General features: G+C 37.8%; 2 protein-coding genes and 1 long non-coding RNA gene across 12 annotated transcripts in view; 1 reads left to right on the top strand and 2 right to left on the bottom strand.

Annotated features, from left to right (window-relative positions):
• The window catches only part of LOC126369352 (uncharacterized), a 49,600-nt gene extending 33,158 nt beyond the window's left edge, over positions 1 to 16,442 (bottom strand). Inside the window, exon 1 of the long non-coding RNA XR_007566691.1 lies at positions 15,756 to 16,442. This is a non-coding gene — a long non-coding RNA (uncharacterized LOC126369352). The remainder of the gene's footprint in view (positions 1 to 15,755) is intronic.
• LOC126369336 (cytoplasmic dynein 1 intermediate chain) lies at positions 337 to 20,778 on the top strand. 10 transcript variants are annotated; one of them, XM_050013678.1, is made up of 16 exons: positions 337 to 630; positions 1,197 to 1,327; positions 1,558 to 1,748; positions 2,492 to 2,625; positions 5,536 to 5,568; positions 6,569 to 6,589; positions 7,344 to 7,391; positions 11,200 to 11,337; positions 11,628 to 11,784; positions 12,125 to 12,379; positions 12,582 to 12,699; positions 13,143 to 13,374; positions 14,443 to 14,603; positions 15,453 to 15,593; positions 19,013 to 19,138; positions 19,723 to 20,778. In XM_050013678.1, exons 2-16 carry the CDS (start codon positions 1,205 to 1,207, stop codon positions 19,885 to 19,887), a joined length of 2,043 nt encoding a protein of 680 aa, XP_049869635.1. In that variant the 5' UTR covers positions 337 to 630; positions 1,197 to 1,204; the 3' UTR covers positions 19,888 to 20,778. The 10 variants fall into 10 exon arrangements, with proteins under 10 accessions (XP_049869635.1, XP_049869632.1, XP_049869639.1 ...); XM_050013675.1 differs by having other exon boundaries at positions 11,164 to 11,337; XM_050013682.1 differs by lacking the exon at positions 5,536 to 5,568.
• LOC126369344 (peptide deformylase, mitochondrial-like) lies at positions 20,768 to 22,463 on the bottom strand. Its single transcript, XM_050013695.1, has 3 exons — positions 22,006 to 22,463; positions 21,806 to 21,926; positions 20,768 to 21,566 (listed from the first exon to the last, which is right to left on the bottom strand). The coding sequence occupies exons 1-3, from the start codon at positions 22,339 to 22,341 to the stop codon at positions 21,373 to 21,375; spliced, it is 651 nt and encodes a 216-aa protein (XP_049869652.1). The 5' UTR covers positions 22,342 to 22,463; the 3' UTR covers positions 20,768 to 21,372.
• Between the last annotated feature and the right edge of the window lie 2,088 nt (positions 22,464 to 24,551).

Raw genomic sequence — 24,551 nt, 5'->3', positions numbered from 1 at the left:
ATTATGTAATTAATTTTAATTTAATGAAAGATAAAGTTATGACTGTAAAATAATAATAACAACAATGATAAACAACAGCACAGTTTTGGAACATCTAAAAAACTGTGTTTCTATTTGTAAATATTTAGGTAAAAGTAGGTAAGTGAGCCAAACTCAACAATAGGAAGAAAACAAAGTCTTGATAACAAAAATCTCATTTTATTTACAAATAGTGCTAAAATATATTTTATAACTTTAATTTTATTAAATTATCAACCAATTTTATTTAATTCATTTTTAAAAGTAGAAGAATAAAAAGATCTTATGTCAAGAAAGTAGAAACACTGATCAATTCTCCCCACTCCCTACAGATTTTCCCTGAAGTAAAGCGAAACTGTAGTAAAATAAAATCGTGAAAATTTATCAAATTCTCGATATCTGTAAAAGTTTTATGTGTAAATAATTGAAAAAATAAAAAAGTTATTGTATAGTAATGATCTGTTAACTATAGTTTATGTTTACGACTTGGTTTGTTCTTTTGGTGTTGTTCCCGTTATCCATATTTTGGTTTTAGCCACGTTTTGCGGCTGATTTGAAGCTTATCCAGAAGAAAAATGCAATTTATAGTGTAATCCGGTGTTTAATAGCAAGGTAAGGAGATTTATTGCAGATGATTCATTTTCTCACGGCTTTCTCATTGATCGAGCGCACCCGTGATGACATCACACAGCCATGTCTGATTGGAATCCGCAGCCTTACCATATACATGGCGGTACCTTCCTCACCATCATTGCTTCGGGCGTACGCATTTCTAATAACATGGAAAGATAGCCCTTATAAGTTGTATATGATTTCATGAACTGTAACAGCATACTAGTTCGTAAATGGGTTCACAACCGGTTCATAAGTACTCTGGCGTATTTGTTTAAGTAGGTACCTTTTACTAATGTTATTGCTCTGGACAATCATTCTCTGGAGATTACCAGTTTTAAATGCTTAAAAAAATTTACTTTCTTAGGGTAGTAACATAGGGTAGCAGCTATTTCTATACAAGCCTGTTCTCATTTTTGGTAAAATTAAGTCGTTAGGGAATCGCCTAGAGTAGTTAGGAAGTATGTCACTGTTTCTTTTAAACAACACAGGAGTCCACCTAAATACGTACCATAACTTATTCTCAGTTAATTGTTTACTTTAGCTATATTGCTTTTGTTATTCAGAATCAACAATGTCGAGCATGTCAGACCGCAAGGCGGAGCTGGAGCGGAAGAAGGCGAAGCTCCAAGCTCTGCGAGAGGAGAAGGATCGCCGCCGGCGGGAGAAGGAACAGAAAGATGCTGAGGAAGCTTTGGTAAGGTCACATGCTCTAAGTGGTGGCATCATAATCCATCCTAGACAAGAAAAACGTCCTGCGGCCATTGGCGCTACCTTCGCAGATTCTGCATAGAATTATTATGACATGTCATTTCTTTTTTTTTTTTAAATGTTGAGAGTTTCGTGGCGCGGTTCGCTGTTTTAAACCTAGTTTATCTTTACCCATAGTTTTGTAATAACACTGTGTATGTTTGTATTCACTTGCAGCAAAGAGCGTCAACAGCGTCGAGCATCGACAGCCGGCGCGACCTGGACGAGATGCTGTCGTCGCTGGGCGTGGCTCCTGTCAAGGACGTGCTCTCGTCCCTGTCATCGATGACGTCACTCACGCCGCCGCAGACTGCGTCTCCGGACGTCAGTCTACCGCACACTGACAAGAGCAGTTTGCCTTTACAGGGGTATGTGTTTATTTTTGTTGATTATTATACACACAGTATGCTATGGCACACTACATCCTGGACCCTGAACACTCCTTACACAAGCCACAGTGCCAGCACACCCCGGAGACTTCATACAAACAACCTCGTTTTACACAGACACTACACATTGACGTTACCGTACACGCGCATCTGTGTGTGACGTCTGACGCTACACGATTCAAGTCTAAACTATCTTCGAGGGGGGGTGAGGTAAACCTAGCTGAGATGTTGGTGGGGAGTGGAGTGTTCCCATTCTATACGTAGTATTATTCCTTATTCTATGGTGCCACTTAACGCGTAAATGCCTGTGAGATGTAGACCCTTTACTCCTTAGCCGCTTATTGCCATTTAAGACTAAAGTAAGACTCACAGGGGGTGAGGTCGCCGCCCGATAGGACTTGGTGCGGGGCGGAGAGTTATCGTTAAATACGTAGTACCTATTATTATTTATTTTATGACAATGTCGTATCGTATATCATAAGTGATTTAATGCCTGCGCACGCGCAGCACAGCAACTGCGCCGCGTGTGACGCCAATTATATCGAAAACTTCTGCAGAAGAGGATTTTTTGAGAATTTTGTGAATATTCAAGTCTATCAGCACGTTTAACAATTAGAAAAGGTTAAAGATCATCCACCTAATCATTGATACGTATAATACCCTTGATTGTCACATCTATACTTGAATTTTCATTACCATAACTCAATTTACATTCCCAACAGAGGAGCGAAGAAGCAGTCGCTTCTACTCCAAGTGGTGTCGGTACAATCAACTGACATCCCGCCAAAAGAAAACGTGACTTATGCCAAGCAAACACAGACCACGGCGTCTGGCGGCGTAGCGGAGCTGAGAGATGGTAAGTGTTGCCATGACAAATATTATGGGAGGATTCTGTAATTTACCTTTAGAGAGTTGCCATTTGATGCACATAGCTTAGTAGGAAATTCGTTTAATATATTGTAAACAAAACAATATCAACAAACAAAAATGTTTGAATATTATTTTTTTTTTTTGGGTATAAAGTTGCCATTTTTATTCTAAATTTATAAAGTTATTGTAAAAACATAAAAATGGAAAATACAAAGAAAAAAAAATAAATACAAAAAACAGAAAATACCTTAACTAAACATTGTAGCAGGGATCCCTGCTTAGTCAAACAGGCCCCCCCTCGCCTCACCCGGCGCAATGATTTAAATCTATGAGCTGTTAATGCAGTAAACAACATAATCAATTAAAAAAATGGTTTTATTCTAATACCATCTTTCCACCCGCGACTCTGTCTGCGTGGAGTTAGATTATCAAATATAGTCTATAACACTTAGGAACACGAAATAGAAACAAGAGGTTGGAACGTTCAAGTGAGCGCGAAACGCGCGTCATACGAGTATGAGCAAATAGTTTATACTTCAACTTTGTCCACTCGTCCGCAAACTCTACGACCCACAGAGCTCCGCGATAGTATATTAAAAGGTCGTCTTGTGCATTATAACCAACATTGTAATCAATTATCGATCGACTATGATGCAAGGAGATGCAAGAAAATTGTATGCAGTATTTTACGAAAAGTAATGATAGAATTGCGGCCTATCACTTAACATATACATTGCCGGTAAAGTGGCTATGGAATTCGAGAAGCAGTAGAGCTATAATAGTTATCTGTTTACAGGAGTGGTTGTAAAAGAGAGTGGAGTTGAACCGGCGACAGTGGTATTACAAAGGGCCTTTCCAACCTCTTTCATCTGTTCCGTGCTCAGGAATAATGTAGCTTTCTACTGGTGAAAGAATTTCCTAAATCGGTTCAGCATCTCCATAGATTAAACTTACTAATACCTCTTTATATAATCAATCAATCAATAATACTTTATTGCACAACAATATATACACAGTAGTTTGTAATAAGTTACTGAGCTATGTCATCAAATTGGACTGGATGCTTTTCAGGACTGCATAGAATTCGGATGGACAGCGATTGTATAGATGATAGATTTAGCTGGTGTATGTGAGTGTGTGCGTGTGTGTGTTAGTGTACGTTACGTATGTGTGGTGAAGTTTGATAATTAACATGAAAGTTTGCAAGACATTTTCAGTGTGAAATAATAGATAATTTTCTTGTAATATAATGTTTTCTGTGTAACATGACATTAATTCTAATAATAATTTATCGTAAGTTCTCGAATATGACTATTGTAAAGAATTTCTGTACTTCTCTTACACTAACTGGCTTACCACTTTAATAAAAATATAGAAGCGGTGAATGTGTATATAAGTATGTGACAGCCAAGCAATGTTCAATTGAATTTTTTGATAATTGGATTTTTGCTTGGCTGCCAAATACTTAACCACATTCAACGCTTGTTTATTTTTTATTGGTAAGGTGGTTTGTATAAAAAGATACAATGCTAATTTTATGAATGTTAAACTGAATTAAATTCGATTATAATCCTTCTAATTGGTTCCCTATTCATGATATCATATTTGCAAATTGTTTGAGAACTTACATTTTTAATTTATTAATCAATTATATAATTCTAAAAACTGTGATGTCTGGGTGTTGGTTTTAACAAAATCATTTGCAAATTTTGCCAATTTATTTATTAAATTTCTTTTTTCCCTCTTATCATAACTTTCTGAAAATTCTTAGGCCTCCCGCCCACTAGGCACTCAGGCTGCCGCAGCCAGACGCAAGCCAAAATTATCAGCGCATACATACGTATATAAACTCACGCCCACAACCTATATAATGGTGTGGACAGACCCCATACAATTGAAGACTAAAGTAAGACCGAGGAGGGTGAGGTAAACGGAGAAAGAGTGGAGTTGCCATTCTATACGTAATATTATTCCTCTAAACTAAGGACTTCTAAACTTTCCCAGTGGGCAGGGGCCTTAGCGTGATATGACTCGTTCTTTTATTTCGATTTGCAAATGAACCTATCCCTAACCAATGACATCTTTCGTTACTCCAGCAGTATCTACTTTTTGGTTTTGAGATTTGGTGTGTTGCTTGAATTTATTGTGGCTTAAAGCCTGACCAGCAGTATGAAAACCCTGTTACTGGCCGGTTATAGTAATGTTTACCAGAGGTACTGATTTTAGCTACTATTTCAATAAGACGGCGATACGGCTCTGCACCTATCATGTTGGTATTACATGAACTTCCGTGAAGCGTCGGTACTTAGTTCATTATGCAATGAATGTACATCTAACTATCCCAATCTAATAGTCTTAGTTTTTATTTTCTTTTTTGAGTTTTTTTTTATGTAGTCGTTACAAAAGTCATATCAAGAGCCTTACATACATACATAAACAGCCTATACACGTCCCACTGCTGAGCATAGGCCTCCCCTCATTCAACCGGTGGGGTATGGAGCATACTCCACCACCAGTGCGGGTTGATGGAGGTGTTTGGGCCAGCAGCCCGGGACCAAAGGCCTAGCGTGCCTTCCGAAGCACGGAATCATCTTACTTTTTCGGACAATCAGGTGATTCAAGCAATGTCCTTACCAAATAAAGGGCAGTACCTTACGCGGCTCAGTAATACCAGGGTTGTGAGGTCAGTTGATGTAGTGAAGAATACTTTTTTTTTTAATTTTTATAATAAACTCAAGCGACACCCCTAATAATTTTGGTTCTCCCAGCTTATTGTGTCGTCCTCATATAACTAGTGTTAGTACTAAAAGTAAATACTGTTTGAGTGTTTGGTGCAATGTTTGTGTTTGTGCTACCATAAAAAAAGGCTGCTCTTCCAATGCATCACCGCTTGCAGGATATATGGAGGACTGGTGGCGGCCGCGCAAAGGTAACTACAATCTTGTTAACATTATATTAAAGTTGGCTTTCCATAGACATTGCTTGGGTATGTGAAGTCGTAGTATGCTCTACTTGTAAGGCTTGAAGGAAGTCTTTGAAATGTATTATTGTCGATATGCGTCTGTTTTTGAAGGTCAGATTAGGTCAACTTTTAGTGACGGGTAAAATTGCATAAAATAACAGTTGGCTGTCTCTAAGATATAATTTATTTGATTTGAATGATTATTAGGAACCTTCATGAAATTCACATAATATTCCTCTATAATATAGCTAATCGACAAATCACAATGAAAACATAAATAGTTGTGTTATTAATAGTATTGAAAATTCAGAAGAATCTCTGTTATCTGGTCAATTTTTTATAGACTTTTGACACAACACAAGTGATGTCTCTGGAAAGCATTATATCATTAAATAAATGCATGCAATTTTATTTATTTTAATGACCACATTAGAACAAAATATATATATTTTTTATAATTTATGAAACAGCCAAGTTTTTTTCCGACAAAATGTAAAAAAATACACAATTTTCTGTTCATTTTTTAAAAAGATGGAAGTTTTTTTTGTTGTAATGTGGTCTAGTTTGTTTGATCGATTTTGTGATTTTGGGGGGGTTTTATGGGTCAACCGAGTGTCCGAGCATGTTTCACGTCACACTTTCGCCATTGCATGGGCTACATAACATGAACTAATCGAAACCATGGTCAACATTCATTGTTATTTTTTTTACAGGGTGACTTTTTAATTTTTGACTTTCAGACTATAAATATCGACTAAAACTAGTAAATCTGACAGAAGAAGATAAAAGTTTAGTGTAAAAAGTCACTCTGGTCACTCTTTGTTATGTAAATATCATCAAGTCAAGTCATAACTTATAATTTTGGAAGTGCAATTTTTTTTATATATATACAATAAATAGTTAGAATTCAATGTAAAATGACAGCAATTTGAACTGACGAGCAATTTTTATTTTTGTCCCTTTCTAGCACACGCAACCGACTACTACGGTAAGTCATTATTCCTCTCGATTGCTTTGTCAGTTTCCATCCTATAACATACCTCTTTTATATGTCGGTTAACTTGGTGTCGGTTGTGACATACCTTTATTGTCAATTTCAATAATATTCTGTAAATAGAGACTTTCTACCACGCTTCTAGATATTTCCAACTAACAAGGTTTAGAAACGATCAGATTACTTGATAAACAAACTTGTCATTGTTGTTTTTATTCAGTTTTATTTCGAGAAAGATCTAAGCCTTGACTTTATCAAGAAATCTGTGAGGGCACAAGTAGGGCGGGGACAAACTAACACATCAACGAGATGTGATCATATTAATAAAGTTGTGGCCTTCCAGAGTTCTCCACGAGGTTTCCACTGGACACCAATATTTATGGCCGCAAATATACAAAAAAAATATACGAATATATCGTAATATGTGTATATCAAATATGGTGGTAGTATCGGGGTTGCCATATCATCTCACGCTGACTTACCCTTCCGATTCGACTAACAAACACTGCACAGGTCTTAACTCTTCGACCCATGGCGTAAAACTACAAAAAAATTACTCAATCGCGTTCTCTCATCGGCCAGCCAAACTCGGCCAATCAGAAGACGTTCGAAAATTATTTTGTAGTTGGAATGGGATTAGGTCATGCTGTAAAGTAAAGCACTGTTATGCTAATCTATGTATAGTTTGATTTTTATATAATGGTCGAAAGATACTGACATTGTTTTTTGTTTTCCTCCCTTTTTCAAGACGAGTACAATCTAAACCCGGGTTTAGAGTGGGAGGACGAGTTCACAGGTAGGTTTCAAATCCGAACCATAAACAGTCATTGTGGAACTAAATTTGCCCTTGGTAGAGCCTGTGCCACTGTCACTTATACTCGCAACAGTCGCTACGAAAATGGAAAAGGAACTGGGAACTGTTACATCTTACGCGCGGACCAATCGCAGCGCTTGGTCACCCAATCACCACTCGCGTTTCAAATCCCTGCGCTGTGATTGGCCAGAGTTAGTAGATCCTGCCAGTACCCTAGTTCTTATTTCGTTTTCACATCGACTATAGCATGTTTTGTTTGTAACTTATCTTTATCTTCATATAAGTAACGCTACTTATCGAATAGATGCTAACAACAACATTTAACTTAGCACATTAGCTCGATACGAACTCATTTGCTAGATGTCTACAGGTTGACTTCTTATAATATAAATAATTAGAAAATCATGTTAGTTATTTTTTTACATTATAAAATATTTTAATTTACTAGATGACATTTTTATTTTCTTTTATAATAAATATTATAAAAAGTCACTGGCCTGTATGTTTCATATTGACTATCGGTGACAAGGTCAAATATAAAATCTTGTTTTTTATTATTATTTAATTTATACCCAAAATGCATGTGACAGATAAAATGTGTGTATGCATGACTGAAAGTCATCATATAATTTGTATTATTTAGGATTTATTTTTTTATTATTATATTTATGTTTTTTATGAGACATGTTTCTCTCTAGTGGAGAGCTCGGGAAGATTTTGGCTAATTTTGATTTTTCAAAGGCTTTCTGTCACCTAAGTTTTAATGCTTTTAGTTTGCATTTCAAAGTGTGTTAGTTGCACATGATACAGTTGTCGCGTAGCTTCAGCGTAGAACTGTTTTATGTCCGACTCGATGTTGACATTCGTATAAATTATAATTTAGTCATTCTGTAGGTTTGTGTCGCTTCTATAAGTATATTTTTGAATAAGACAAGCTAGTTACTACACGTTTTCAGTTTCCTGTTGATAAAATTCCATTCCATTGCATAGTCTAACACTATTGTAAAAAAGTCGCAAATTGAATACATACTTTTTTATATTATCAAAAGGAACTGGTAAAATCCCTATAGCAACAAGTTACAGTAATTATGCTATTCTATTTACTGCTGCCAATATAGACGACGGTATGACATTAAACGTAGTACCTATATGATTGACGTTTATTCCGCATGCAAAGCCTTTTGTCATTGGTGCTAATTCCTGTAAACACCATCTAATTTTATTTTAAGTTATATCTGTCATTTTCTTATCCGCCGAAAAGTAAAGGGACGGGTAATCGACAAGTATAAAATTTATGGAACACACGTCAATTTTAAGTACAAATCTAAAACAACCGTCTAAAAATTTTACATTGGCCAATAGCCCGCCAGAATTATGTTGACAGCATACGTCAAACGGTTTGCATACCAGCGAGATACCTTTTTGATTCGCCCGGGTTATTCATTCATTTACTCATTCTTCCTAAAATTAAGAGCTGTCAATCATCCGTCTCTTTCCTTTTCGGCGGATAAGAAAATGACAGGTATAACTTAAACTAAAATTAGGAGGTGTCTGCTGGAATCAGGGCCATTATTTTCACATACTAAACCTTCAGGACACCAATTTAGTATGTTATAAATTTGTAAAAAAAATCCGTATAGCCCTGGTCGGAGAACGCGTTCCTTACATCGTATTGTTGGTTCGAATTCCGACTTTGAGTTTGAATTCATATTTGCATCATTCAAAATTGATATCACGTGGTTTCTAAGATTTGTGCCCGGTTAATGGCTTACTACAGGGAATTTAAACATAGTATAGTTGTATATTACTATACCTCTGCCTACCCCTTCGGGGATACAGGCATTAGCATTATGTATTACGGTACCTTGTTTGACAGTTAATAGATAGAACAAATAGTGATTTATCAAGGAGCATTTCTTCTGTATTTTGTCAAGTATAAGTGTACAAATGTGTACAATTAAGTGATTCAAATACGGAAAAATCTCAAACAAAATTTTTTGAAATGTCCAGCATATTCTTTTCATGTCTCATACAATGGACAATCTGAAATCTCGTAGCATGATTGGCAATGATTACTGTAGCTTTCATCAAGCCATATTCATTCATAAGCTCATACATACAGTTACAACACAAACTTAGAACATTCATGAGACAATAACACAGGCGTCAGCTGTCATCCCTGTAGTGATATAGAGTAACATGTAGTCATCACGCTTCTGTTGTGCTAATTTTCCTTCTAGTTTCGCAACCAAAACGATAAAAACCTTCACTTCTAAAATCTATTTTTTTAAACTTGTTTTTGAAAACAAATATGGCGTCTAAAGTTTGAGATTTGATTGGATTGGCACTCTTTTGATTGAACTTATGAATGCTGACATTCATTCAGAAATATATTTTTTTTTTAATTTATTTTATTTGTAATAAAACAAGTGTAAAAAACAGATGAAAAATTATTTTTTTCTGGAATTTTCAATTGTTGGTAGTGATTTGAGGTTTTTGTTCTTTTGGTGTTATCTATGAAATTAAAATCTTCTAAACACAAACACAATTCGAGCGTGAAGTTTTCAATAATATGTAAGCAGTTTTTTGGTGCGATTGACAATCTTAATGTGAAAGTGCTTTTAAAGTACAGGCTGAATGCTTTAAATCATGATCATAAAACCTATTGGTTCTAAGATGTTGCTTGTGGCAGTAGCGAAACATTTTTTTGTATAAAATTATTTTACCTGTCGTTTCAAAATTCTAAAATCAAATAACAACCATGAGGCCTTCTCCATATCAACTCTGATACCAGAGTTAGGGGTTGTCATCAGAGAATTCTTCTATCGTGTGGGTTGTGAGGTGGATTACCAACCGTATCAACCTATTAATGAGTTAATTATTTAATTGATTAGTTGTGTAGCCACTAGCACAGGCAATATATGTCATTAACCGTGGGTTTATATTTATATATGTCGAAATATATCTAAAAAAAAAACCATAGAAAAAAAAAATAGTTATTTTTCACAATGTCTACGTATACGCCCTAATATCAAAAACAAAAAAGGGACGGTCTTTTAAAGAGAGGAGACAATTACTAAACACATTTATACCAACTAGTGACTAGTATTTTGTTATACAACTTACATACTAAACTACCAACATAACGCTGCTTACGTATTATGATGCTTAACGCCGTATATCCCTTCAGTAGTAACCGTAGTGACACCACAAAGTGTTAGTGCCCGTATTAGACTGACACATTGACATTATTAGTGCTACACCACTCTTAAAACACTAAAGATTACATGAAGTTTCCTAGGTGTAAATCTACCAGTTACTACAGACGTTTTAACAACTTTATCCGAACAACAAAAAACATAGCTGGCGAGGAGTAGTTATATTTTATCCGGACTACCTTATTTAAGCACTGATAAAAATCTTACTAGTACATTAGAGAAAGCTTATTGACCTTCAAACGAAAATAATAATAAAAAAAGTTTTAATCGCTCATGACTGCGAAGGGAAACTTCATGGAATTATAACATACAAAAATGTACGGCGGATTTCTGTAATACTTTTTCTAATAATCTTTGAAATAATTCTATTTTCAAATATCTTATTCAAAATAAGTGCGTCTCAATGAAACTTCCAGTTTTAAAATTGGTTAATAATTTCCGAAGCCATAGATTATAAATATGGCCAATACAAATCCGCCGTGCTGTCGCGGCACACACCACGCACCCCGCAAGGGCCATTCTTATTCACCGTCCAGTGCTTACATTCGACGGCGACGCGGGGGCTCGGCAAGGCGACGAAGAGGATGCAGCATTCCATGGGAAGCTGCCTCCGGGGATCCTGCCACATGGGCTGCCGACGGTGAAGGAGGTCCAGCCGGCGGTCACTGCCGCGCCTGTTGAGAAGAAAGAAGAAGAGAAGGAGAAGAAAAGTGAGTACTTGAAAACCTGTTGATAGTTTTGAAATAGTTCATTTCAAAGGATTGTTACTAGGAAATTGAAGACTCCCAAATTAAATTCTAGTTTTAAACTGTTTAAACTTTGCAGCAGTATACAGGCTTGCAAGGAAAACACGGAAAAATATATTATATTCTTGGACAAAATGTAAAAGACAAGATTTCACTTGCTATGCTGACGATTTCCACAACTTCTATAAAATTCCGAGTAAAACAAATAATTCGTAATTTCAATTATGCGTCTAACCTACAATTATCCCCAACAGTTCACGAGCTAAGCGCGGATGAGAAGCAGACGATAATGCTGTCGCCAGCGTTCCAAAGCTTCATGAGCCGCGCCGGACGGGTCATCGAGCGAGCGCTAGCGGAGTCCGTCGATATTTACACCGACTACACTGGAGGTGGCGACAGTGAGAATGCTCAGTAAGTTATTGTACTGGAAATGTGTATGTCCTGGAAAGGTGTTTGCCAAAACCGTCGAGGATTTTTCAAATGGAAGTGCTTTTAGTCCATTAAAAATCTATATATCAGTTACGCGCTGAAATGAGATTAAAATAATTAAAATTTTCATTTTTTTACACCGGCGACCATACATAAAGAAGAGAAAGTGGTGTGTCAGAATCGTAGTACTTTCTTTCTTTAAATTCCGAAGAAAAACACCATAAGCTACCAAGGAACAACATGAACTCCCTGAAACTTATACCCAATAAGTTTCTTGAGTTTAAGCGTTTGAAGATTTATAAAATGAGCACTTTTCCAACAGAGACGACAAATCAGACGCGAAGCTCTCTCTAGTCCGAACATTCTACGACGAGCGTTGGTCTCGTGGTCGTTGCGTGACCTGCCTGGACTGGTCGTCAGCGCACCCCGAGCTACTGCTGGCTTCGTACCACAACAGCGATGACGCACCGCACGACCCCGACGGCGTATGCCTCGTATGGAACACCAAGTTCAAGAAGACCACGCCCGAAGACATCTTCCATTGCCAGTCGCCCGTTATGAGTGCTACTTTTGCGAGGTGGGTAAAGCTTTTGATTATTAAAGCTATTTCCTGTCTTTAGGTCAGTAGGAGGCGAAGTAATTAACTTGCAACAGCATCATCAGTGCTCGAAACTACTTCGAGTTGTCCAATTCATCTAAGATCTAGTCGACTTATTTCCTATGAGGAAAGGAAACTGCCTATAATCACGGTATGTGAGTTTACAAAGTTTTAATTTCAGGTTCCATCCCAACTTGATTCTGGGCGGCACGTACTCAGGCCAGATCGTCCTCTGGGATAACCGTGTCCAGAAACGGACACCGATACAGCGCACGCCACTGTCTTCCTTAGCACACACGGTGAGTGACGTCTTTCCACTCTTAAATGGTGAAGTGGAATAAAACCTAAAGAGTTAACTAAAGTCCTGAAACTTTGGGATTTCTCTGCTTGATTATTTATCCTCGAAATGTCGTGAGAATCGTCGGACTAAGTTTTCTTCGACGGACGTATTGGGGTTATGGATTACTATACGCTGTATCATGATTAGAGTAACAAATCTCTCGTCTCTTTCGTACTAAAGCTGTACATCGTTAGTGGGAAAGAGAAACTACTATATCTATGTCCAGCTGCCATTCTAATCATGCTACGTTTTAGAGGTCTTATAACATATCTTAGGTCTTTCATACTAAATGTGGTAGCTAATTATCTTCTGGAAACTTGTAGCTCCGCCCATCAAGATTCGGTTGGGTTAGGTTTGATTTGCAAACTGTCATTTCCATTGACCACCTCATTTCTCCCACAGCACCCAGTATACTGCCTATCAGTAGTCGGCAGTCAGAACGCCCACAACCTAATCTCAGTGTCGACTGACGGCCGCATGTGTTCGTGGTCGCTAGACATGCTGTCGCAACCGCAAGAAACGCTGGACTTGCAGCATCGGCAGAGCAAGGCTGTGGCTGTCACCTCCATGGGATTCCCTCACGGAGACGTCAATAACTTCGTGCTCGGCAGTGAAGATGGGAATATCTATACTGGTGAGTTGCTGGTATCTTTCTGAAGGAGTTTTTGTCAGGACGATACGTTGTCCCGCCTGCAATCATTCACGCTTAAAACACAAGGTTATTGAATTAAGGTAATATTCTCTATTTCATTACTGTTTATATGTGTACGAGCTGTTACCCGCCTCTTCGTTCGTAGAAATTTCATATAAACTTTGCCACCCCTTTTTACACTCTTATGGGCTGAATTTCGCAAAATCCCGTCTTATGATCGAGCACCTACGTCCTAAAAGGAACCCTGGTGCAAATTTTGAGACTCCTAGCACTTGTAAATTCTTAGATTTTGTAATGAGTGAGAGGCAGAATCTGTTATTCGAGCCCTACATTCCAACAGGGGATAAAAGGATTAGAAGAAGAAGAAGGGGGAGGCAGTCAATGACCTTTCGTTTTTATATTATGTGTATAGATGCAATAGGGTTTGGAGGACTAATGCTCACTGTTTTTGGTACTGGTTTATTACACAGACTTCACATGTACTTCACACAAATGAGCACTATGAATAAACGCGGTAAGACGCTGGACAGAACGGTTGACCGAACAAAGACAAATTTTAGTTGAATGAGTGAGACGGAATGAACGAACGACTGGTAAACATTATCTTTAAAACGCAAAACTAGTAATGTGTGACGGGCATGCTGAAAACAATTATATATTCTTCACTCTCTCTCTATTTAAGAGCTACGCTCTTGTCGGTGGAGTAATCGCCATTCCGCTCTTCTTCCCGCCAAAACCTTCACCTCCCGATACGACACGACCTGCACCTTCTCTTTTATTTGTTTCATAAATGTTATAGGTCTCTAGGTAGGTAGGTGTTGTTATTTTCTTCACAACTTTCTTTATTTTCCAGTTTTATCCATTCTCCATCTTCGACTCAAAAAACAACCCACCGCCATGCACCTGTTATTCCGCCATCCTCTTGTCTCTCTCGCTAAATTCTCGCTTTCTCTTTCACACACCTTAACGTTCCGTTTCATTCACCCTATTATTCTTACATGTTTTATACTTTTGTCTAGTGTTGTAAAATCCTTAACTCTGTTCCCACAGGCTGCCTGTACGGCCAACGCGCTGGAGTAACTGAGTGCGTGGAAGCTCACGCCGGGCCGGTGACGGGGGTGTCTTGCCACTGCGCGCCCGGCTCCGTCGACTTGTCGCACCTCTACCTCACCTGCTCCATGGACTGGAGCGTCAAGCTGTGGAGCTTGAAGGTCAGTAAACACAGAAATATCATCATCCCCCTAGCATTATCCCGTTTTTCACAGGGTCCCCTTACCTAACCTGACAATTTGACAGGTGATGCGACTGGCCTTTCAACCCGCGAAGAGAAAACCAGCCCAATACGGGTTAGGTCACATACCTCCGAAAATGCATGTCTCGAGAATGTGGGTTTCCTCACGATGTTTTCCTTCACCGCTGACCACGTGATAATCATTTATGATTCAAACATGAATTGAATTCTGGTTTAGGGATGTGCTGGATTTGAACCTGCGACCTCAAAGTGAGACGCAGGCGTTCTACCAACTGGGCTACCACGTCTCAACGGTATACACAGAAATATAAATAGCCTATATGTCACCTACTGTAATTTTCACCGTAACGAATACAGAGGGAGATGATTCAGATCATGTACGTCCCTTTGTTGGACACCGGCATCTCTTCAGTCTACCGGAGCGGAGGAAGCACAGAGTACACTCCACTACTTTGCTCCATTACGGGTCGGCTATGTAAGGAGATGCGTTTTGATTAGCATGTGATATTTCAGACTTCTTTGGTGTGGGTTGCAAGGCCGATGACCTTAGATGATTTCAGTAGACAGAGATGAGATGACACTTCTCCATTCTTTGGGATCAGTATCGTATAGAACTCCATGATCTAGTGGTTATTAAATTAGAGCGTTCGTTCACGATCTGGAGGTTCGATTCCTGGTGGGAACTATCGAAGTCACTTTGTGAGATTGTTCTTAGTTCGTTTAGAACATTGCAAGCTGAGTCACCTGATTGTCCATAAAGAAAGATATATTTTGTTGCTTTTTGACTAAAGAATCGTTTAAATTCCAGGAGAACAAAGCGCTGTACTCGTTCGAGGACAGTGGCGACTACGTGTCGGACGTGCGCTGGTCGCCGGCGCACCCTGCGCTGTTCGCCGCCGTCGACGCTGCTGGCAGGCTCGACCTGTGGAACCTGAATAGAGATACTGAGGTAACAAGCCAGAGAGACTGGATACTGGAGTTTTATTTCTGTCTGACAGCTCCAAAAATATCGCTGTTCTTTACTTGCAACGAGTGCAAGACAGAGATGGAGTTAGTTTTAGAACTGTCTGGTGTTGATGTCTTTAGGTATCACCGGCACTTTTTGCGAAACGTTAAGGTGATTCGTTTTCCATACAAAAGTTGATGCAGTGCTACAGGAAAACGGATAGAGGAATATTGTTATAAAACCGATAAATAGTAATATTTTGGTGTATGATTTTCGCAAACTAACAAAAATTTAGGGTCCGAATACGAGAAGTACCATATTTCAGACCCTCAATTTTGATCAATTCTACATTTGTAGTGGTGCAGATTACAGTGTATTTGCTGAGCGTGTAGAGGTGTCAATGTTAGTTTGTGTGCGTGATAGTTTTTTTTTTCTCTAAAGGCTTTGACTACTTGACAAGTGTAATAGAATGTCAGTGACAATTTATAAAGAGATTTTGTATGAAGAGAATAAATATAAATAAAAAACTAAAAATACTACAATCTGAGAAAAGGAATATTGGAAAAATATTTTTGTTTTAACGCATATTATTTAAACATTTTTAAATAATGGGTAAGTACCGTGTTTTAAAAGAGGACATATATTATAATAAAAAATCAATACATAAAATGAAATGGCTGTATGGGCATAGTTCCCTTTGCCTTACCCTTCGGGGAAAACCAAATCAAAAAAAAGTTGTTGCATTTGCCGGCCTAAATAGTAGTCATTTTTAATTAATTGTTTTTCCATCCAACATACAGATTTATTTATATTCTCTTTGCCGCGGACTTTTTGGTGGAAACGGGAACGGGAAGGTTGATTTCTTCGTTGAATAATCTAAATAATCAATATGAAGTGGTGTTTTGTGGTTAATGATCACATTAAGTTAGTCGGAAAACATTCCCGATAGTATTATTAAATCGGAATATTCAATAAACAAAGTGTACCTATCTATTTTCGCTTTGCGCCAACAAGTCGCTTACTTCGTTTGGGGTTCGGAGTAGGATTCTGCTCCGAGGGTGGGGGCTTAGGTTTCATCATTTCATTAATCATCATCAAGAAAAAAAACAGAAGACATGGCTGTATGGGCATAGTTCCCTTTGCCTTGCCCTTTGGGAAAAAAAAATAAGATAAATTTTGAAATTCTTATGTATAATAAACAAACATCACAGACAAGACATCATGACAGATCTAAAACTAACGAAAATCTTTTTTCTTTTTTCTATTTGACTTATTTATGAATTTTAATCAAGAAAACGTGATAATAAGTTCGACAGCAACCAGTTCAGGTCCTCGAAACAGCCCATTTCAGGCCGCGTATATATGGAAATACTACTTCAATACGTCCCAGCCTCGTCTTTTTTTAACGTCCTCGTTAAAAAAAGACGTCCTAACCAGAACTAACTAACCTAACAATAAACACCACGCGTAAATATAAGTCCAGAAATGCGCTGCAAGTCGTCTGGACTGGGCGCGAAAACAACATAGAATTCGATTAGCTGCTAAGTGTCCCGCATGCTATCACCAGCTGTCACTGACATACGTATGAAGTCCCGCGGATTTTATTGGAACTAAATGACAAGTCATAATAATTATATGCGGATACTGCGACATCAGCGCCGTGCTTGCGGGACGTCCTGAAGCGCTATTACATCTTTCAAACGCGATGCGACAAAGTTTGAACCGACGCAATTTAGGAAAAATCTACCTTATTATTACTGTACTGTGATCGTTATTTGTAAAATCATACAATACATATACACAATTCTTTATACACAATATAATTATTATGACATATTGTGGACTTTTCGGTAGTCCTACAAAAAAGGAACAATTCAACCATACGTTGTTTTGTTATATCTCAATGGGCTCAGGCAGCGTTTTCGCCGAAAGCTCCAAGTCGGCTATATTTGTAACGATAATTATGTTTGACATTCATCATCATTTTTGAACCATTTTATACAAAAAAAAAAATACTTGTACAAATTATATACCCTAAAGCACGCCCATGAATCACTCTACTCATTGGTGAAAACCGTATGAAAATCCGTTCAGTAGTTTTTTAGTTAGCCGCATGTTCACTCATGCGATTAATGCCTGTTAGAATTTTACAAAATAAAAAATACGGAAATTACGGAAAGTACTTTAGTGCAAAGTACATTATTGTATAATTATAATATTATTAGTAAAAAAAAGTTCGCCAAATTCAATTGTAAAAAAGAATACAAAAAGTAAAAACAATTAAAACATGCACTTGGGTTTGAACCGTGAAACTTAAGAATGGCGGCGACTGCTTTACCAAATGCGCCATTTAGAAGTTAGAAGTAGACTTCAAATTATGCATCTCTTTTAATAGCTAACCTAGTTCGCATGTGTGTGTGACAGCTTCGTGTTTGTACACAAATTGAAATGACACCAACTTTTGATGCAATGTTTCAATATGATATCTGCAGTAAATACTTCAAAATTGTAGCTTAACTTAAAGATAATGTATGTAAGATTTCGCCACCTAACATTTCACTGGGTCAGAACTTAACACTAAATGAATAAATGGAAAAAAAAACGAAAACTGCAGAAGTAACGCCATCTGCTGACGCACCGTTACCTAGCTGACTGAAATGCATCACCTTAAGGGTGAATATCAAAATGTGCCAAGTTTGGTGGCGAACTGTCATATAATTTTTTCGTGATAAATTGGGGAAATTGGGAAAATTGGGAATTGAAAAATTCCTTTTTCATGTCGGAACCGAGGATCCTTTGGGATCTTTTTCATGTCGGAACCCAATTTTTCACGAAAAAATAATATGAAATTTCGCCACCACCAAACTTGAAATTTTGAGATTCACCCTTAAAACGACACGAATCTGTAGAATTCGTTTGAAATATTGAAGTATGGTGTCAATAAACACCAACACAACTATATCTCTGAAGGGGTGGCACGCTCCTCGTATTAACCATCAATAGACGCGTTCATATGTCGTACTCATGGTATTTCTTCTTGCAATCCTTTTATCCCCTGTTGGGATGCAGGGCTCGAAAAACAGATTTCCACTTCTCGCGATCTTTTGCAGCCTGTGTAGCTTCCATGGCATGCCTAGTGTTTTTAACTGTCGATCAACCGAGCGTCGCCAGGTCTCTTTAGGCCGCCCCCTTTTGCGTTTTCCACGCGCACACCAGGTCAGAGCTCGTCGGGACGGGTGGTCTTCTAAGGACATCACCCTCCACAGTATTTTGCCCAGTCAATCTCTACAGTTCTGTGTATGTAGCCGTAAGCATTTATTAACAAACACGTTAGGTCTTTCCTGACAACTCTTGGTATTTATTATTGATAAATTGATTAATTCTTTATATGTTTTATATGTTATTGTCATTGATGTCGTCAGGTGCCAGTAGCGTCGATCGTGGCGGAGGGCGGAGCTGCGTTCAACCGCGTGTCGTGGACGCCCACCGGGTCCCACGTGTGTGCGGGCGACGATGCCGGCCAGATCTGGGTGTACGAGCTGGCTGAGGTACACATTACCACACCCCGGACACTTCATACAAAACTCCTCGTTTTACACAGACACTACACATTGCCGTTATCGTTCACGCGCATCTGTGTGTGTGACGTCTATTGCTATACGATTGAAGACTATACTATGTCTGAGGGGGAGTGAAGTAAACCTAGCTCAAGACGCTGATGGGGAACGGAGAGTTGCCGTTCTATACGTAGTATTATTCCTTATTCTATAACGTTAATAACCTATACGCGACCCGCTCTACTAGGCAAACACTACACAATCAACTGAAGAATGTTTGAAGTATAATATTCCACCGCGGATTGGCGGAGGTATCCAAGTTGTCTGACTTAAAGACTAGAGCATAGTAACCCGCTAGCCACAAGTTGGATTGTAACTAAGAATCGACAATCCAAAGGTGTTGTGACAACTTCGTTAGCGCGTTTTAGGTCCGCTAAGCGCCATCTCTGTTGTATGGGCGGAACTAACTGAGCGACTAGTTGGGTCACAAGGTACAACTGTGCTGCAGATTCCTCTTCAACATAAACAAATCTTTCTACTTAAGATCTTTTACATAAAACTATACTTGTCAACAGCACATGGCCCAACCGCGTCACGACGAGTGGACCAAGTTCGTGTACACTCTCCAAGAGCTGCGCAACAACCAAGCGGACGAGGAGACCGACCGCCTCAGCCTGGCGCCCTCCGGCCCGCCCTCGCTCACCAGCCTTACGTCGCTGGCGAGCAACCCACTGCGGTAGAGGGAGTTAGAGAGAGATATGAAAGAGAGAAAGAGTTGAAGTATGAAATGGGTACGGTATATCTTAAGGCCGGTCGCACTTTGGACGCGTTTTCGTACGAATTCGTGTCGTGACTGTGTGAATACACAGGACGCAGGAACAATCCCCAGTTTCCATGTATCTACTCTGAGAGCATGCACACTGGGCATGAGTTAGTCGTCTCAAATTTCTAACCAAAGTGTGACCGGCCTATAACAAGTGGCTGGACAGTGCATATTCAACTACATAATATTGTAAATTGGGTTTAAAATCCCTGTAGTTGAGCGTTCCGATTACGGCGCGAAAATGTACTTATTCACAATGCACGTTTATCATATCGAAACAATCTAGACTAGTGCTTGTAGATCTAAGCATATCTAGAAACTAGACTTTGAATGTAACAGTCAGTGCTAACTTGTCACATTGTTTATGGTCATACCATTGTAATAAAACTTCCAAAATCTTGTCATAGTAACATTTTCTCTCTTTCACAATTCCATTGTTATAATCATCTACGCATTTGATAGGTAAGCATGCAAGTTTTGTACGCCGAGAGTAAGATTGAGGACTGAATTTTTGGATATGGCAAATTATGAGATTGATTAGTGTGAAGTCACTTATTAATACTAGAGTTATTAGTCGAATAAATTCGATATAAAACAACTTACAATTTTAACTCTTAAATGCAGCTATTTTAAACTTCTCAACCATGCATAATGAAACTTAGTGCTATCAAATTGTAATTATTATTATAGCTCAGTTATAGATTAACTAATAATATTTATATTTATTAAAAGACAAGAGTATTGTTATATAAAAAGCAGGTACTTTTTGTTTAGGCTTTATCAAATAAATAAATTGCTTAAAATTATAGTTGACTGTTTTATTTACAAAATGCATAAGATAGGTTCATTTGTTTTCCGTAAAAATATACCTATTTATACTCAGATAAATATAGCTAGGTGAATTTAAAGCAGGACAAAATATCAATTATAGCCTAGTGTGCAAGAGACAGTAAATGGATATTGGCCACGCACCAAAACTTTTTTTTTAATCTAATTTTTTTTCGAGGCTTGAGCCACTCTTGGTGTTTATACCAGCCAGCCTCATAGTTTACAGTGTTTAATGATGATCAAATCATCACTCTACAACAGAACACCATTACAGCACTACACCATGCTGTTCAGGGGTAGTTATTTTTAAGAGACACAGTACAGTATTTATATATTGTTGTCTGTCTGTACATATATTAAACTCTTAGCCTGATTAAAGTGACACAATTATCATGTCAACATATATCTCATCTCTTTCGTACTAAGCTCTACACTGTTAGTGCGAAAGAGACAGTATCTTGTCTTTTTTGCATTAGGCATTATATCTTTTATCCTGCCGTCATTCAGCTACATTAACCATGCTACATTTTAAAGGGTATAAAAATCTTCATGCTATTCAAGATTTCTAACTCATTCATTCAGGAGTGAATGGTAAAACCACTCTTCCTTGGGACAGGTTGACTTCCTCCCAACAGGTGCAAGACAGAGACTTTCTATCCATAATATCGGTATACAGCTTGCCATCTAGATGGTCCATTTCATGCTGGGCTATCCTCGCTGCCCAGTCCTTAAAGGTCCTTGATGTTGTTTCTCCTTGTTGGTTCAACCCTGAAGAAAATTGTAACGGAAAAGTAGTTACTGCCATTTGTGGCAAATTTACATTCTACATCACATTAAAAAAAAAGAGATTATGCAAAGAAAAAGAATGAGGTATAATATTGAGTTTAGTAAAACAATCGAGTGAGTAACAAAATTATATGAAACAACTTTTGCAACTAAGAAAAGCATAGCTGCTTGAATTTTCAGAAATATTAAAGTTTGATTCATCTTTGAATACAAATAAATACCTGTTAATTGTACTTCTTTGTAACGCGGCACATCAGCAGAGAATCCTCGAATGCTTTCACAACCCTCAGTGTGGATTACTTTCTTGTAGTCAACCACTTTCAACTGCGGGTTTATAAATACCTATAGAGAAAAAAAAAGTACAGTAAACTTTCGAGTGTTTAAGCTCAAATTTAACAGAAACCAGGTCATACTCACTCACAGTAAAAGGAACCTCCGTCATCCCTCTATGTAAAGCAGATTCTTTGGCAGTTTGTGAAATTTGTTTTGAGGTGTGTCTCATTGCAATTATCCTTAAGTTCACTCCTATCTGGGGCGCAGACATTCCAACACTACCGTACTTATAGAGGACATATTCTAGTTTCTGTATTACTGTTTGGATTTCCTTGGTTTTAATTTTATCTAGAGGTACAGTCTCTGAAATTTTACGTAATCTTGGATCTCCTATTTGTACTACGTGTTCATATGGTGGAGGAACATAACCGCGAGCAGGTGCCAGTTTGGCGTACCAGTTGAGAAACTTTCGCGATACTCCCATTACATTAACTAATTTATTTACAAAAGATGAGAAATTCCCGTAGATACAAATAATCTTCTATTTTAAGGTTATGTTACCAAATGTCAAAAAAATGACAATGTTACGTTCTTTATGCACATAACTCGTATGTGTTGCTTTGCTAAACGAAGTAAGAAACTAAAGTGAGCTGTCGACTATTTACAATATTCGTTTTTTTTTTTTGTTTTTGTTTTCCCCGAAGGGTAAGGCAAAGGGAACTATGCCCATACAGCCATGTCTGACGTATTTTTTTCTTGATGATTAATGAAATGATGAAAGGTGATGATGATGAAACCTAAGCCCCCACCCTCGGAGTAGACTCCTACTCCGAACCCCAAACGAATTAACTCAAAAGTCCGCATAAACTTTTGAGTTATGAAGCGGCTTCCTGACACGAAGCGAAAATAGGCAGATACACTTTGTTTATTGAATACTCCAATATAATAACACTCGCGAATGTCTTCCGACTAACTTAATGCGATCATTAACCACAAAACACCACTTCGTATTAATTATTTAGATCATTCAATGAAGAAAGCAACTGTCCCGTTCCCGTTTCCCGCCAAAAAGCCTTACAATATTCGTTATACGCGGTTTCTGGATTGTTTTTTTGTTTTGGTTTTCCCCGAAGGGTAAGGCAAAGGGAACTATGCCCATACAGCCATGTCTGACGTATTTTTTTCTTGATGATTAATGAAATGATGAAAGGTGATGATGATGAAACCTAAGCCCCCACCCTCGGAGTAGACTCCTACTCCGAACCCCAAACGAATTAACTCAAAAGTCCGCATAAACTTTTGAGTTATGAAGCGGCTTCCCGGCACGAAGCGAAAATAGGCAGATACACTTTGTTTATTGAATACTCCAATATAATAACACTCGCGAATGTCTTCCGACTAACTTAATGCGATCATTAACCACAAAACACCACTTCGTATTAATTATTTAGATTACTCAATGAAGAAAGCAACTGTCCCGTTCCCGTTTCCCGCCGAAAAGCCGGTTTCTGGATTGTAAAACGCATTAACAACGATATTTGCAAAGATAGCTGGAAGTAAATCATGAAATCTGATATTTTGAGTAAATAGTTCAAAAACTGTCTAAGTTTGTGATATTCTAAACCCGTTTATCAAATATAATGTCTTTTTTGCTAATAAGCTGTTTGTATTTATAAAAAAAATCGTAAAAAAAAGAATAGGTTATATATTAACTATCTACATAAACATATCAGTAATGGCGCCGTGTATATAGAATATAATATTTTGAATTACAACAAAATAATTATTATGTATTGAAAGAAAAACACACAACGTCGATATGAAGATTGTTTTGTGAACTTACCCTTTACTCCCGCTATGTTGGTACTATTTACCTGCTTGTCACCTGCTAGGGCAACACTTTCATAAATTTTGAAAGTGTGGTAGCACTGCAATTCTGTCATCTTTTCATAGTCCTTCACCAGGAAGATATTCCTGCGACGTTGTGTGTTTTTCTTTCAATACATAATAATTATTTTGTTGTAATTCAAAATATTATATTATGTATTTGTCTAAAAACACACAACGTCGATATGAAGACCTGTTTGATATCTGCTGGTGACAAACACAAAACGCTATGTGAAAATTATAATATTTATTGTTTCTTAAAAACTTTTATGAAACAATCAACACATAATAATTTATTCAAACTTATAAAATTATTATTCAGGCACAACATTATTAAACAGTAAATGAGATGTATTACTCTTCTTTTGTATTTCTTGTAAAGAAATACTATAGACTTTTTTTAAAGTATCTTGATTCTTCAAGTTGCCTCATGATAGTATGTCATCAATGGGATGATTTTCAACCCAGCTTGCTGAGGCCACAGCTGATCTGCCAATAACAGTCCTAGAAGCTGGTTATGGTTGTCCTGTTATAGTGATAAATAGGTGCTTCAGTTTATCAACCTCATTCCCTCTGTTTTGAGAAACTTCAATAAGACGTCTTGCTCAAGTAACTGGGCACATTTGCTTGCTATATAGCTAGGGTGTTTTAAGAGCTGCCATCCTGACTGCCTATGGATAGCAGTGTCTGTCTTTGAACCAAAGAGATTTCAAGTAAAGTATTTTTGGTTATGGGACAACTTACCAATCAAATAATGAACAATCTGGATAACCCAAACAGGCAGATTTTTTTTTTTTTTTTTTGCTT

The sequence above is a fragment of the Pectinophora gossypiella genome, chromosome 9 (assembly GCF_024362695.1).
Source record: "Pectinophora gossypiella chromosome 9, ilPecGoss1.1, whole genome shotgun sequence".
Classification (NCBI taxonomy): domain Eukaryota; kingdom Metazoa; phylum Arthropoda; class Insecta; order Lepidoptera; family Gelechiidae; genus Pectinophora; species Pectinophora gossypiella.
Note: the sequence above shows the minus strand (reverse complement) of the source record. Positions and strands in the feature narration are given on the sequence as shown.